Genomic DNA, 14,621 nt, shown 5'->3' with positions numbered 1-14,621 from the left:
GCTTTCCCATAGAAAGTAATCCAAAATGGATTAATCCATTCCAGACTTTTAAAAACAACCCCTAAAACAGCAATTAAACATGAATGTTACTCTCTAACGAGACCATCGATCCATAAAATGAAAGCAATACACAATATACTGCAGTCACACAATCAATCAGTAGCTGAACTGGGTTCCACACAGTCACAAAAACAAAACAAAAAAGAGCCGCAAAAATAAAAACGCAAAATAAAGAGCAAAAAACAGACAGACAGCGTAACACTCAAAATGGAAGCATGGCACTCAAAATGGAAGCGCAACACTCAAAACGGAGCACATTCGGCTTCTGAAAAAAGTTTGCACACCGGAACGCTTGCTTCCAGGTTTGCAGTATTTGGGTTCCAAGTTGTTTGAGTACCAAGGCATTTGAGAACCAAGGTACCCCTGTAGTAATTTGGTGTGCTGATCTTCAACATACTTAGCAGACCACTTTCTCCTTTCACCATGACATCTTACAAACCTCTTGAGTGATGATATCTGTTAAGTCAAATTTTGTAGAAGGATGCATCGTTGGAAACTGCCCCTCCCATTTACAGATGGTGTCTGGAAAAAGAATGCAAACTTCCCCTCTTAGCTGCCATCCCTCTTCCTCCCCGCATGTTTGCAGGCTAATCACATGTCAGGAACAATGGATTTGAACCTTGGCTTCCAATTAAGTTCCACACTCCAGCAACTACATCTTTTATTGTGGGGAAAACAATTCAGGAGGTACAGTTTGCTAGTCTGTGCTCAAAAGAGAGATGATGTCACAGTACTGGTCTTGTATCTCAGATTTTTATCTTGAGCGTGCGCACACACACAAAACACTTTCTAATAGAATTGTCATCCGATTTGTCCTAAGGTAATTTGGAGATTCCTGCTTGGACAAAACATCTGAAAAATGGCAAGGGAAGCAAAATGAGTTCGGGTAAAAACAAGTATCATTTCTTCAAGGGTGTTCCATTGTAGCCCTGAGTTGTCGCTGGCATTTGTCTAAATCGAAATCGTGTCATGAATCTGCAGGTTGCTGCTCAGGGCAGACATGTGAGGAATGAGGGGGAATGTAAAAGAGTTTTGTTGTGACTTGCAAAATTTCTCAGGGAATGCAGAGATGGGAGCAGAGTGAAACGAGCGGTCAGTGATCAAGCTCCACAAAACCACCAAATTGTCTTAACCATGATAGCGTGCAATGGAACTCACAATCACAGAGTAGTTGAGGAACAGTCATTCTCCAGTGACTAAAAGCTTCACCTGTCAACACCTGCCTGTCACACAGTCGTTAAAGACAGCAGAGCTTCCATCAGTTAAAAAAGCAGAACACATCTTGCTCACATTAGGCGTGATGACCATACAAGAACATCAGAAACAAAGGCCTATCTAGTCCAGCGTTCTGTTCACACAGTGGCCAATCAGATGCCTATTCTTCCGTCCACAAATAGGCTGCTGATTTCTTTCCAATTGCTTTACCACTTTGTGTACGAAGCTCTGTATGGTTCTGGAGCAATGACAAAACCACGTCTCTCCTAAATCCCACCTCGGTCACTTAGATTTGTGGATGAGGGTGGTTGGAACTGGCTGGGATGAGGGAAGGAAATTCCCTGCACCATTCATTTTCAAGACAATGGCTGGAGTCAGGTTGGTCTCCTGCTTGCCATGGCAGTCTTCCCGGGAGGCACTGAAAGAGCGTCTCCACCCCCATCATTCTACCCGGACACTGAGGTCCAGCGCCGAGGGCCTTCTGGCAGTTCCCTCACTGCGAGAAGCCAAGTTACAGGGAACCAGGCAGAGGGCCTTTTTGGTAGTGGCACCTGCCCTGTGGAATGCCCTCCCACCAGATGTCAAAGAGAACAACAACTACCAGACTTTTAGACGACATCTGAAAGCAGCCCTATTTAGAGAAGCTTTTAATGTTTGATGCATTACTGTATTTTAATATTGTGTTGGAAACTGCCCAGAGTGGCTGGGGAAACCCAGCCAGATGGGCGGGGTATAAATAATAAATTATTATTATTATTATTATTATTATTATTATTATTATTATTATTATTATTATTATTCCTGTGGCCCTTGGTCTCTTCTCTGATGGCAGAGGCCAAACTGTGCCACCTTTAGAAGCTTTGCCTCTGCAGCAAAGCATGCTAGGACTGGAGGGGGCTTTTAGTGTTGCGGCATCTGTGTGTTCTTTTCTGACAGGGAGGAGAAAACAAAGCTTTGTGAAATTGCTTCTTGTCTGGCTACTGGCTGGGATCAAATTACTCTCCAAGTTCTTCCTGGGAGGCAGCCTCATGGGGCTCTTGGCCAGGCGGATTCCACCACTCCTCCTCATCCAGCCAGTCCCTGACATGCCCTCTCTGGCCATGATGGATAGGGCTGATGAGAATTGGAGTCCAACAACATCTGGAGAGCCACAAGCATTGCAGGGGGTTGGATTAGATGACCTTTGGGTCCCTTCCAACTCTACAGTTCTATGATTCTGTGTTGCCTATCTGTCTTTCAAGTATTCAAAATACGGGACATATTTTTTTCACTCCTGCCCCCAACAAAAAAGAAATCATATAAACAGCACTTTTTTCTGGGGGTACGCATACCCCTAAACATTTTGTAAATCTAAGTTTGGCCTCATTGAGGGGCAGTATTTCAATATGAGTAGGTGCTGGAGGAGACTCTTGAGAGTCCCATGGACTGCAAGAAGATCTAACCTCTCCATTCTTAAGGAAATCAGCCCTGAGTGCTCACTGGAAAGACAGATCCTGAAGCTGAGACTCCAATACTTTGGCCACCTCATGAGAAGAGAAGACTCCCTGGAAAAGACCCTGATGTTGGGAAAGATGGAGGGCACAAGGAGAAGGGGACGACAGAAGATGAGATGGTTGGACAGTGTTCTTGAAGCGACTAACATGAGTTTGACCAAGCTGTGGGAGGCAGTGGAAGACAGGAGTGCCTGGCGTGCTCTGGTCCATGGGGTCACGAAGAGTCAGACACGATTAAACGACTAAACAAACAAACAGGAAAATGAGAGTACCCCTAAACATATATTTTTTAGAAAAAAGCACTGCATATAAAAATGATTCTTATCCATGAATGTGCAGATGGGGAGCTGAGGCTGTGAACTGCCTCCTAATAAAATTGTGGCAACGACTTCCCAATCCATAGCACAGTCGCATGACGAGGAAAGACTTCGTTTGGGGTACACGAAAACCGGTTCTGTAGATGCACGTTGCTTGGTTGCTGTGCAGAACAGAATCTGGCTCTGTTCAGCAACCCCACCCCACCCCTTTCTCTCTCGTAGGCAGCGCTTTCATCGACCTTAATGAGCACAACACAACTGTCCGGTTGAGCTTGCCTTTGAAAGCGGATACCCAGAAATTATGTTGACAGTGAGTGGCATGAGCGTGAATGTAATGCGAAGAGTAGTTGTGCCAGAGAAATGGAATCACAAACAGGTCATTAGCGCTGACAAAAGGCTAGAACGCTTGGTCTTTATAGGGGACATCGATTCGTTCCTGCAGGGAAGTCAGCTGTGACGCCTGATAAGAGGGAGGAGATTGGGACAGGGAACAGTTTTGGCAGTCATTTCTAAGACTGAAAAATGGATCTCATCCGATAGGCCATGTGATAAATAGCAATAGCTTCCAAGCTGAAGCGCATAATTTTGGCCAGCTGTGAATTGCCCCTTTCCTGACCCTTTGTTGCAAACAGCTCCGTTAAGAGCAGGTTTGCAAGTTCAGAAAGAACGTGGGACTTGGACCAAAAAGATCCAGCTCAACAGTCCCACTCAGCCAAGAAGGTCAATAGGAAATCCTGGATTAGACCCATTCTCTCAGCCCAACCTACCTCTCAGTGGTACCTCAGGTTACATACGCTTCAGGTTACAGACTCTGCTTACCCAGAAATAGTACCTTGGGTTAAAAACTTTGCTTCAGGATGAGACCAGAAATCATGCTCCGGCAGCGTGCCGGCAGCTGGAGGCCCCATTAGCTAAAGTGGTGCTTCAAGTTAAGAACAGTCTCAGGTTAAGAACGGACCTCCAGAACGAATTAAGTACTTAACCCGAGGTACCACTGTACATGAAGACAGAACTGAAGGGGTCAAACTAAGGAGGAACTGATGGAGCTGCTTTATACCCAGTTGGCCCTTCAATTGGCTCAGTATTGTGTATACTAGTGTTTCCCAAACTTGGGTTTCCAGTTGATTTTGACTACAACTCCCATCATCCCTAACTACCAGGACGAATGGTCAGGGATGATGGGAACTGTAGTTCAAAAACAGCTGGAGACCCAAGATTGGGAAACACTGGTGCATACCAAAGATGGGCAACCTGTGGCCCTCCAGATGTGGAACTCCCAAGTTCCATCAACCTAAGAGGTAGATACAAACCCTGGACTTGTAAAAGGGTAAAAGGGTATTGGGAAATACCATATTTTTTGCTCTATAAGACTCACTTTTTCCCCTCCTAAAAAGTAAGGGGAAATGTGTGTGCGTCTTATGGAGTGAATGCAGGCTGCGCAGCTATCCCAGAAGCCAGAACAGCAAGAGGGATTGCTGCTTTCGCTGTGCAGCGATCCCTTTTGTTGTTCTGGCTTCTGAGATTCAGAATATTGTTTTTCTTGTTTTCCTCCTCCAAAAACTAGGTGCGTCTTATGGTCTGGTGCATCTTATGGAGCAAAAAATATGGTAATCCATAATGAATTGTAAAAAAAAATGTTTAAAAGTCCTTCCCCCCGCCCCCGCAAAAAAAACACCACAGAATCCTTTTTGTTGGGGATAATTAAGACTGAAATTCCCAGATGTCAAAAAAGTTTATTTATGTATGCTACTACTGCAGCCCATGTTTTGTTAACCCCAAAATGGAAAACGAGTGAGGTCCCAACTAAAGAAGAATGGCAACTTAAGCTGACAGAATATGCACAGTTTGCAGACTTAACATATAGAATAAGAGAACAAGAAGAACATAACGTTTAGAGAAGATTGGAAAATGTTTATTGAATATATGTGGGGTGGGAATATGTATACCTGAAAACGTTGACAGCATTAAGATAAATACAACAGTGTAAATAAGTTTTGATGATGCAGTAATGGAATACTGAATGGTTTAGTTTTTGTAAAATATGCAGGTATTTATGATATGCAAAATGAACCATGGAAAGAGAAGAAAGGAAGTCATTGATACTTTAATGATGCTTAAATGAGTATTTTAAATTGTAAAACATAAAATGTAATAAAAATTATATATATATATTATAGATAGATAGATGATAGATACAAACCTGACACTGCAATAAAGCAATTGGGTAGAATAGGAATGGGAACTGGGCTTCCATACTTTGAACAGCTGTGGAGAAGACAGCATTTTGGCAGGTGCGCTTCATCTCAGCAGCTCTATGACACAACAAGTGTCGCCTGCCCAAAAAATGCCTCTTACACATCACTGCTAAAGGTACCTGAGCCCTGGTCAACTTACATGGCAGTAAACAAGAATCGACCAGGAAGTAACTGCAGCTTGTCTGCAGTGGGTGCAGCAAGGTGGTTACTATGGCAACCACCAGGAAGTCAGCGCAGCAAAAATGTTATGATGGTTACTCCCAATGACCACTATAAGCTCTCAAAGATATATATATCCCTGTCATGGAAACCTGAGGCCAACATGAGTCGTCAGCTTTTTTTTCCTACAACAGCCAGAAATCTTAGGGATGCACAAGTTGCTTTAGCTCCATTCCAGAATTGTTTAAAGGTGTCAACATCTCTTTGATTTCCAGTCTTGCTGAAGCAGTCGGAGAAAGAAAGAAGTTTGTTTGCGTGCGTATTAGTCTGTAGTGAACATTCTCTTTTTTTGAATAAATTTTATTAGAGCTTATAAAGAGAGATAGGTATAAAACTTAATACCAGATATCTTTCTTATCCAACGTTAATCTAAATAAAATAAAAACATAGAGGAAAAGGAAAAAAAGAAAGGAGGAGGAAAGAAGGGAGGGGGAAAACGAGAGAAAACGATAAGAAGTCTAGTGAAAATTCTCCGTTGGGGCAGGAAAGCCTCCCCTCAAGATCTTAGGGTAAAAAGTTTATGTTTGGGGCAAGGATTTGGGTAGTGTTCTTTAATTTGCAATGAGAAGAGGTGGCACAGGGGTCCTCTTCATTTATTTCTTTTAAAAAAAACAACACGCACAACATTTTAATGTCCAAACTCGCTCAGCTGCAGCACACTTTGAAAATGGCCATGTAACTGAACCCTGCTCAGAGAACATGACCCTTTTCTCTCTTCCAGTTAGTGCCACAGTCTGGAAGAGAAAGGAGAATGTTGAGGGGCACATTAAGGGGAATCATTACCAGTAAAGCAGAGGCACCAAAGACTCTTTATTTTTTCCTTGGGCTTTTAGTACTTAGCATGAAAAGTGGAACTTCCTCTTTTAGTGGCACAGGAAATTTGGTCCTGCCTTTTTGTTTAGCTGTGTTTTTATCTCTCTTTCTTCCTGCACTGCTGTGTTCTTAGGTTTTTATTATTTTGGGGTATAAGTTGCTTTGTGTTACCTGGTAAGAAGGAACAAAGCTAACTCATTATACCACAGCTACGAAGGACATGAAATTCATTCATGAATGCAATAGGCAAGCAGTTCTTCAGGGAAACTTGTCAGCCATCACTGACCTTCCAAGGAACCCGAGTTTGCTGGAAAATAGGTTGAGATTTTAAAAATTGCAGCAAAGAGAAAAGGTCTCTTGCCTGCATCTGCATTCTAGAAACACAACAAAGACCTTGCTTTGATGCTAACAAAGTTTCCATTACCGAGTTCTTGATTGGGATTTCATCCTCTGTTACTTAGTCTGATTTTGTTTGTTTGCTTGGTCTAGCTATCAGAAGAGATTGGAAAACTTGAAGATAAAGTAGAGTGTGCCAATAACGCTTTGAAAGCTGACTGGGATAGATGGAAAGAAAGTATGCGTCTTGACATGAAACTGGCTTTTTGCGATGTTGCAGAAAATAATATCCACTATTATGAACAGGTAAGACGCACTTTTAGAAAAGCGTTGTGGGATTGCTTGCTTTCTCTGTACAGTTCGCTAAGAAAAGAAACCATTTGTAATGCAGCTTTATATTCCAACATAGGCCTTTCAGCTAGCTGCTGTGAGCTTGAACTGCTTCTGAGATGACGGTCAACAGAGGGCAGTCTTGTTTTACAAAGTGTAAGGATGGAAGCATGTATTTATCTTGCTTCAAGAGAGCTGCAAGCGTTTGAGACAGGGAAACTTTGCCTTCCGGGGCTGTGTAGAAGAAGACTGCAAGATTTGAATAGTAGATCCATCACTGAGTGCTTTAGTTGATTAATCAGTAGACCAAATTTAAATTGGTGTGGCTGAGATGGAAATGTGTGTCAGCTTCAAGGTAGAGCTGCCACCTCTTTTATTGGACCTGTTCCTATTCCTTAAACAGCAACCCAGCATGAAGAGATCAAGCAAATTAAGCTATAATAAATAATAATAATAAATTTTATTTATACCCCGCCCTCCCCAGCCAAGGCCGGGCTCAGGGCGCCTAACAACCAATAATAAAAACAAGTTGAATAAATACAACTTAAAAACAAGATTAAAATGCAACATCAAAACATTAAAATGCAGCCTCCTCACAGGAGAAAGGAAAAAAGATAAAGGGGGAGGGCATCAAATTGACTCCAAGCCAAAGGCCAGGCGGAACAACTCTGTCTTACAGGCCCTGCGGAAAGAAATCAGATCCTGCAGGGCCCTGGTATCATGAGGCAGAGCGTTCCACCAGGCCGGAGCCGGTGTTGAAAAGGCCCTGGCTCTGGCTGAGGCTAATCTAACTTCCTTAGGGCCCGGGACCTCTAGGGTGTTGCTATTTATGGACCTTAAGGTTCTCCGTGGGGCATACCAGGAGAGGCGGTCCCGTAGGTACAAGGGTCCTATCTCTTATCTCCATACAATAAAAAAAGTTTTGCCTGTTAAACTTCTGAATGTCAAGCTGTTTTAAAGACACTGGGGTAGGGCAAGAGGGGAGAGACTAATAGAGGGTCACACTTGTTTTATTTTCTTAAAGCCATTGGCTGCATTCGCACATCACGCTAAACTAGGGTTCTGTGTGAGATATATGAGCAGGGACAAGTTGCAGGAAACCTCAAACTCGCATGTTCCTCATCTCCCCTCTCTTCTTCCCATGCAGCCAAGCGGAGGAGTGTAAAAACCTTTGCTTCCACTTTTAGTTGACTAAAGTTTGCCGTGCCATTTGCTCCTGGAATTACAGTTCACCCTAGGTATGAATTAGTTTTAACAAGCCAGCTTCAGTTTGGAGTAGGCTTGTTTGAAACTGACCAGATGTTTACATTAGCCACAATTTGTCATACCAGGCAACACAGCAAACTAGATTAACCAAAAGTGAAATTAAAAGCTTCTGAGATCCTCCAACCAGCCATACACGAGGAGAGAGGAGCATGAAAGCTCAAGGCTTCTTACAGCTTGTCTCTGTTCCTGCAGGTCACAGTAAACTGTGGTTTAGTGTGATGGTCAGATGTGACCACTGCAATAAGGAGTATATCATAAAAGATATCTAATTATGAATGTCTTACATGGATGTCTAATGTTTGCTGCAAAATGCTAAGGACCTGATCCACAGAAAACCTTAATGTGGCACCCCCATGCCATCTAAGAGCTTTTTGCAGAAATAAGTAAGTTTAACTAGTTTTCTTTGTAAATAAAACCAATTGAATGGAGCTTTTGAACAAATGAAATTGCCATACAAGGCACAGCTCTTTTTGTCTCCCCCTTAACAACCTTGAAAAGGAGCCATGCTATATTTTCTGACTGAGAGCACCATATTAATTAGTCCCTTTAAAAAGATAGAGAGAGTCTCTATACCTTGTTGTATTCTAATATGGGTTTTCCCTAATATGAATGGCTTTCATCTGACCTCTCAGTGTTGAATTTACAAATGCTTTCAACATAATGTAATTAGAAAGAGAGAGCTCTTGATGATCAGATCTGTTTAAATTTGTCTAAGAGAGGCACGGGGCATTGGCAATCTGCTCCTATAAATCAAGATCAAAACACTTCCTCGTATCTGAAGCTTTGCTGCTTCTTGACATTTCCTTAGCTTCCTCCTATCCACTCATGACTTTTGGATTTTCCTGTCATAGATGCATGCCCCAAAGCTAGTCATACAAATATAGTGCTCTAAAATAATTAGACTGTTCATAGACTGGTCTTGAGGCAGTTTGGGGTTTTTCATAGGAGGAAAGAAAGGATCTGCAACCCAAACATAAGCATTTGCTTTTGAGTATTTCTGTGAATTCTTACAGTGGCCTCCCTACAATGCCCACCATTGCACCAACTCTCCAGTATTATTATGATGCAGTGCTAGTGCACAGCTCTCCAGACATTTGAAGGTGGCTAACCTGTGGTTCTCCAGATGTTGTTATATAGCAGCTCCCATCACCGTCAACCATTGGCCATGCTGGCTGGGGCTAATGGGAGCTGGAGTCCCAAGAACATCTGCTCTAACCCATTCCCAGCATTTATATGCTGGTGCAACTGCTCAGAACTGGGCTGTCAGACTGATAACCTGAGAAGGAACTAAGGCATATTAATCCCTTCCTCAGCTGATCTGCATCTCTGTGTGTGCGCATATATATATATATATATATATATATGCAGGTTTTGGTGTCCTCGGGTGTCTTCCCGTGTAAAAGTTGGGGTGTCTAGGCGACGTTTCGACGAGGTCTCACTCGTCATCTTCATTTGTCAGCTGGAAGGTTTCCTCCCCGTAGAGGTAAGATATTTGCTTTCGTAGATTTTCACGGGTACAGGAATGCAGGTTTTGGTGTCCTCGGGTGTCTTCCCGTGTAAAAGTTGGGGTGTCTAGGCGACGTTTCGACGAGGTCTCACTGAAGATGACGAGTGAGACCTCGTCGAAACGTCGCCTAGACACCCCAACTTTTACACGGGAAGACACCCGAGGACACCAAAACCTGCATTCCTGTACCCGTGAAAATCTACGAAAGCAAATATATATATATATGGTATGCATGAGAGGCATTGACTCTGGGCCACACCCACTGCTCAGGCCAAAAAGAGGTTCGCCAGTCTTGCCCTAAAAAGGTTTGTCACATTAGACATGCCGGAAAAGATTGTCAGACTTTGGGGCCTCAGGGGACTAGCTTCAAACAGAGGAGAGAATGCTACACACCTTGACATTTTTCTTTGGCTTAGATCAAAATCCAAGCTGGAATGGAATTTCTGGCTTCCCCACCACCTCCTGCTTTTGACGGGTCACCTAAACTCCCACAGAATCTCGTCAGGGTGACAAAAAAGGATGCTAAGGGAAAGGAAGATGAAAAGTGTGTGCCCGGGCAGTGGCGGGGTGCTGGCAAGGGGATAGAGTGATGCTTTTCCGAGATAGTTTAGGAACGGCTGGGGAAATTTATTTGTGATTTCACCATTTATTTCCAGGAAACTTTGGAGGGCTCCTGCACCAATCTGAGGAGAGCCTCAGCAGGCTTTCCCATCTCTGCGTCTCACAGACGTGCTGTCTCCGTAACCCTCCATCAACCTTCTCATGTATACCATAATTTATTGTGCCCTTTGTGTAGATGGGGAGCTGAGCCTTGCCTACAGAAACCTAGTGACCTCTTAGGTAGACTGAGATTTGAACCAGTGATTTCCTGACTCAGGGTTCATTCTCCTAGCCACTGTGTTGCACTTCCATTTACCTGCTGGTATCAAATGCATGCAAAAATCATGGCATGTATTCTGGCTGATGATACTCCCCCCCCTTTAATTACATTTTCATTTATTAAATTTATATCCTGCCCTTCCTCTCAAAGGAGTCTAGGGTGGCAAACACACCAGTGAAAAAACAAATGCTATTTAAAGCATTTAAATGCAATTAAAAGTATCCAAAGAACATTTAAGTGCAATAAGCACAGTAAAACATTGAACAGATTTTTTTTAAAAGGGTGTCTTTGGCACAGACCCACTGAGATGTTCAAAGAGGTTGCAATGGCCCCTTTGCTTTGTGTTTAGTTCCTTTTATTGCCTTGGATTCCATCATCTCACACAAGTATTTCTAAAACGTTGTTTCCCCTTTGTTAAGTCTGGGGTAAAGATGTGACCTCAGAGTTGTTCCACATGCTTTCTTAGGTACGTTTGCCTGAGGATTTTTGCTGTCAGTCTGTCAGGCCCCATTTAGCTAGTATGGAAGAACACGTCTTATCCTCCTTAAGCCAGATTAATGCTGTCACTGTATGAAGTACTTCAACAACAGAGCGTACCTGCAAACTGATCATCACAGAGCGAAATGACTTACAATGAGTTGCAGGGCTTTGTTGACACTGTAGCAGTCCTGGCATCGCCAGCCAGAGCTGGAAATGTCCCCTGTCTGAAATACTGGAGAGTGTGGACAGTAATAATTGGAAGGACCAATGATTTGATAAAAGTCAGCCTCCTATTCATAACTATTGATACCTAAGATTTCTTTTTGCCATGTAGTGGAATTCTATTCTGGGTGCCTAAAGATGGTCTAGCAATGCAGAATGCTATCAACATTTTGTTGGACTGTGTGGCGAATGCCCCACTGGTTTCAACTAGCACTATCAAGCAATAAGATTTTTTTTAATGATTAGCAGTACAACCCCAGGGACGCGGGTGGCGCTATGGGTTAAACCACCGACGAATCCCCGCGATGGGGTGAGCTCCTGTTGCTCGGTCCCAGCTCCTGCCAACCTAGCAGTTCAAAAGCACATCAAAGTGCAAGTAGATAAATAGGTACCACTCTGGCAGGAAGGTAAATGGCATTTCCGTGTGCTGCTGCGGTTTGCCAGAAGCGGCTTAGTCATGCTGGCCACATGACCTGGAAGCTGTACGCTGGCTCCCTCGGCCAATAAAGCGAGATGAGCGCCGCAACCCCAGAGTCGGCCACGACTGGACCTAATGGTCAGGGGTCCCTTTACCTTTACTAGCAGTACAACCCAGGCTTCCCCTCCCCCCGCTGGAAATCACTGAAACTCAGTTCTGACACCTCTCAGGTGGACACCATTGCATCCCAGTGATCAGAGATGATGGGAACTGTAGTCCTAAAACAGCTGGGGACACAAGTTTGGGGAAATGGTGTGCTGGCCCTTCTCACATTGCCGACAATCCTGTTTATGTCTGGGTAAGGAGCATGATTCTTCACTTAGACTATTAGCATTGTGGACATTTCCCTATGCAAAGATTGAAAACATGCAGACTGACTTTATATATATTTGCAGAAGAACCGAGCTGCTGATCAGTATCAATTGCACCCATCCAGAGCCAATTGAGAATTTGCCCCTCTGGCTCAGTGAAAAAGGCAGCTAGGCCACAGACTGGTTTGTGACACAGCAGCAACCTGTATGTACCAATGAATGAACCATCGCAGGCAGAACTTCAGTATCCTCGCAGAGCACAATGCCTTTCATTGTAATCAGTCAGATATTCAGCTGCCAGTTGCCAAGTGTGGAGTAATCATACAATGAGAAATCAAATGCTGTGCCTGCATCCCTCAGAGGCTGTGTAGCAGGTGTCTTTTAAATGTGTGTGCGTGTGCGTGACACACACACAAATCCCACACCGTGGTGGGTATTATAAAAAAAACAACATGGATGCACAAGTGCAGACTGCTTGGCAATCAAAAGAACAGCACGCTGTTCACAAACCAGCAGGTAACCACCACTATTGTGTTTGTACTGTCACATATCAGCAGGGCTTCCCCTGCGACAAGAACAGATGAGTTTTCTGCTGTTCTCCATAGCGCTCCATATCTATAATGTTTAATTCATCATTTTGGGGAGAGATAGCTTCATTACCCATTGCAGCATCTTGCTGGAAGGGGTGTATGTCCAGAAAAAAAGTGTCAAGCAGTTTTAAGTCGAGATGAAATCAGTAGCACTCAAAAGCAAGGCTTACCTGTGTATACCGCTCATTTCATGGAGAGATGATAGCCTGGGATGAATGTTGTAGAATGAGGAGTTTGCACAGGAGAGAGTACACAGCCCTGGGGGTTGTTGGCATTTGTCTGTCTCAAAAAAACAACAGAGTGAGCCTCCGGGGGTGAAGTCAAACTGCTGCGTTAGCGGCACTGAAGTGACCTCCCCAGGGTGTGAGCCCAAAAGTGTGTATGGAGGTCCCAGGCTGCCCAGATGACAAGACTCCCTTTTAGCCTCACTGATGTGGTCCAAAGGAAATGAGAGCAATACATTTGGCACCAGCTTGGCTGCAAGAGTTGCCAAAGGAGGCGTACAAGGAGCCATTTAACCATTTTAGGAGCTCCACTCTGGATTTGTGCAGGGTTTACTTCTTAGCCCCTTCTTCTCCCACAAGACAGCAGAGGTTAGGACCAGAGTTTTCCTTCTCCTAGATGAGCTCTCTTCCCATGTTGATGAGCCCCACCTGCCCCTCACCTCCCTCTACAGCACATGCAGAAACTGCCTTCTTGACCACTGGGCCCACTATTGGTCTCGCCCACTCAACCTGCCAGAGCTTGTCTTCACATGGAGGGGAAGTCCCTAACTCACTGAGGGTTTGAGACCCCATTGGCTACCCTCACCAGCCTGTGTATGGGGTGTTAAAGGAGGGGTAGTTTCACTGGTGGTGGACACTTCATGCTGCTTCTGAGATAGTTTGTCCACCTTTGGTGTCGACCTTGCACTCAGCTCTCACCTGTGGCTCCTAGAAGCTGCAAGCATGTGACAGCAGCCACACCCCATGAACGGAACAGCTCTCCCAGTATGCCCCACGGAGGACCTTAAGGTCCATAAATAGCAACACCCTAGAGGTCCTGGGCCCTAAGGAAGTCAGATTCCAAGGAACCAGAGCCAGGGCCTTTTCAACACTGGCTCCAGCCTGGTGGAACGCTCTGTCTCATGAGACCAGGGCCCTGCAGGATCTGATTTCTTTCTGCAGGGCCTGTAAGACAGTTGTTTCGCCTGGCCTTTGGCTTGGAATCAACTTGATCCCCTCCCCCTCTTTCCTTTTTCCCTCTGTGATGAAACTCCTATTTGGGGACTTCCCTGGCTTTCTTCTGGCCCATGTAGGACCAGTCTGGATAGTTGGCCTTGGGGAAGATTTGACGTTTTCATCCCCAAAACGTTTTTGATTTGCGTTTCTACTGAAATGAGGCCGCATTTTAATGTTGTATTTTAATCTTGTTTTTAAGTTGTATTTTAATCAATTGTTTATACTTGGTGTTAGCCGCCCTGAGCCCGGTCTTGGACGGGGAAAGCGGGGTATAAAAAAAATATATATATTATTATTATTATTAGGGGTGGGGTAGCAATAACTTTTCCTGCCCACCTAGCAGTTCAAAAGCACGTCAAAGTGCAAGTAGATAAATAGGTACCGCTCCGGCGGGAAGGTAAACGGCATTTCCGTGTGCTGCTCTGGTTCGCCAGAAGCGGCTTAGTCATGCTGGCCACACGACCCGGAAGCTGTACACCGACTCCCTTGGCCAATAAAGCAAGATGAGCGCCGCAACCCCAGAGTTGGTCACAACTGGACCTAATGATCAGGGGTCCCTTTACCTTTACCTTAGCAATAACTTTAGAAGTAATACCCAATGGTGGATTTGTTCTTCTGGTTCCTTCTGA

The 14,621-nt window shown here is 44.3% G+C and overlaps 2 protein-coding genes across 3 annotated transcripts in view; both read left to right on the top strand.

Moving 5' to 3' along the window:
• The window catches only part of SNX7 (sorting nexin 7), a 45,471-nt gene that overhangs the window by 25,043 nt on the left and 5,807 nt on the right, over positions 1-14,621 (top strand). For both annotated transcript variants that reach the window (XM_081866037.1, XM_081866038.1), the window contains exon 8: positions 6,862-7,014. In XM_081866037.1, the coding sequence (XP_081722163.1) occupies positions 6,862-7,014 (153 nt within the window). The remainder of the gene's footprint in view (positions 1-6,861; positions 7,015-14,621) is intronic.
• The window catches only part of LOC309344236 (uncharacterized protein), a gene marked incomplete at its 3' end in the record, with an annotated part of 133,235 nt that continues 128,376 nt past the window's right edge, over positions 9,763-14,621 (top strand). The window contains exon 1 of the mRNA XM_081866485.1: positions 9,763-9,787. The remainder of the gene's footprint in view (positions 9,788-14,621) is intronic.

This window comes from Podarcis erhardii (assembly GCF_964252035.2).
Source record: "Podarcis erhardii genome assembly, chromosome: 6".
In the NCBI taxonomy this organism is placed as follows: domain Eukaryota; kingdom Metazoa; phylum Chordata; class Lepidosauria; order Squamata; family Lacertidae; genus Podarcis; species Podarcis erhardii.
This window is presented reverse-complemented; position numbering and strand designations above follow the sequence as displayed.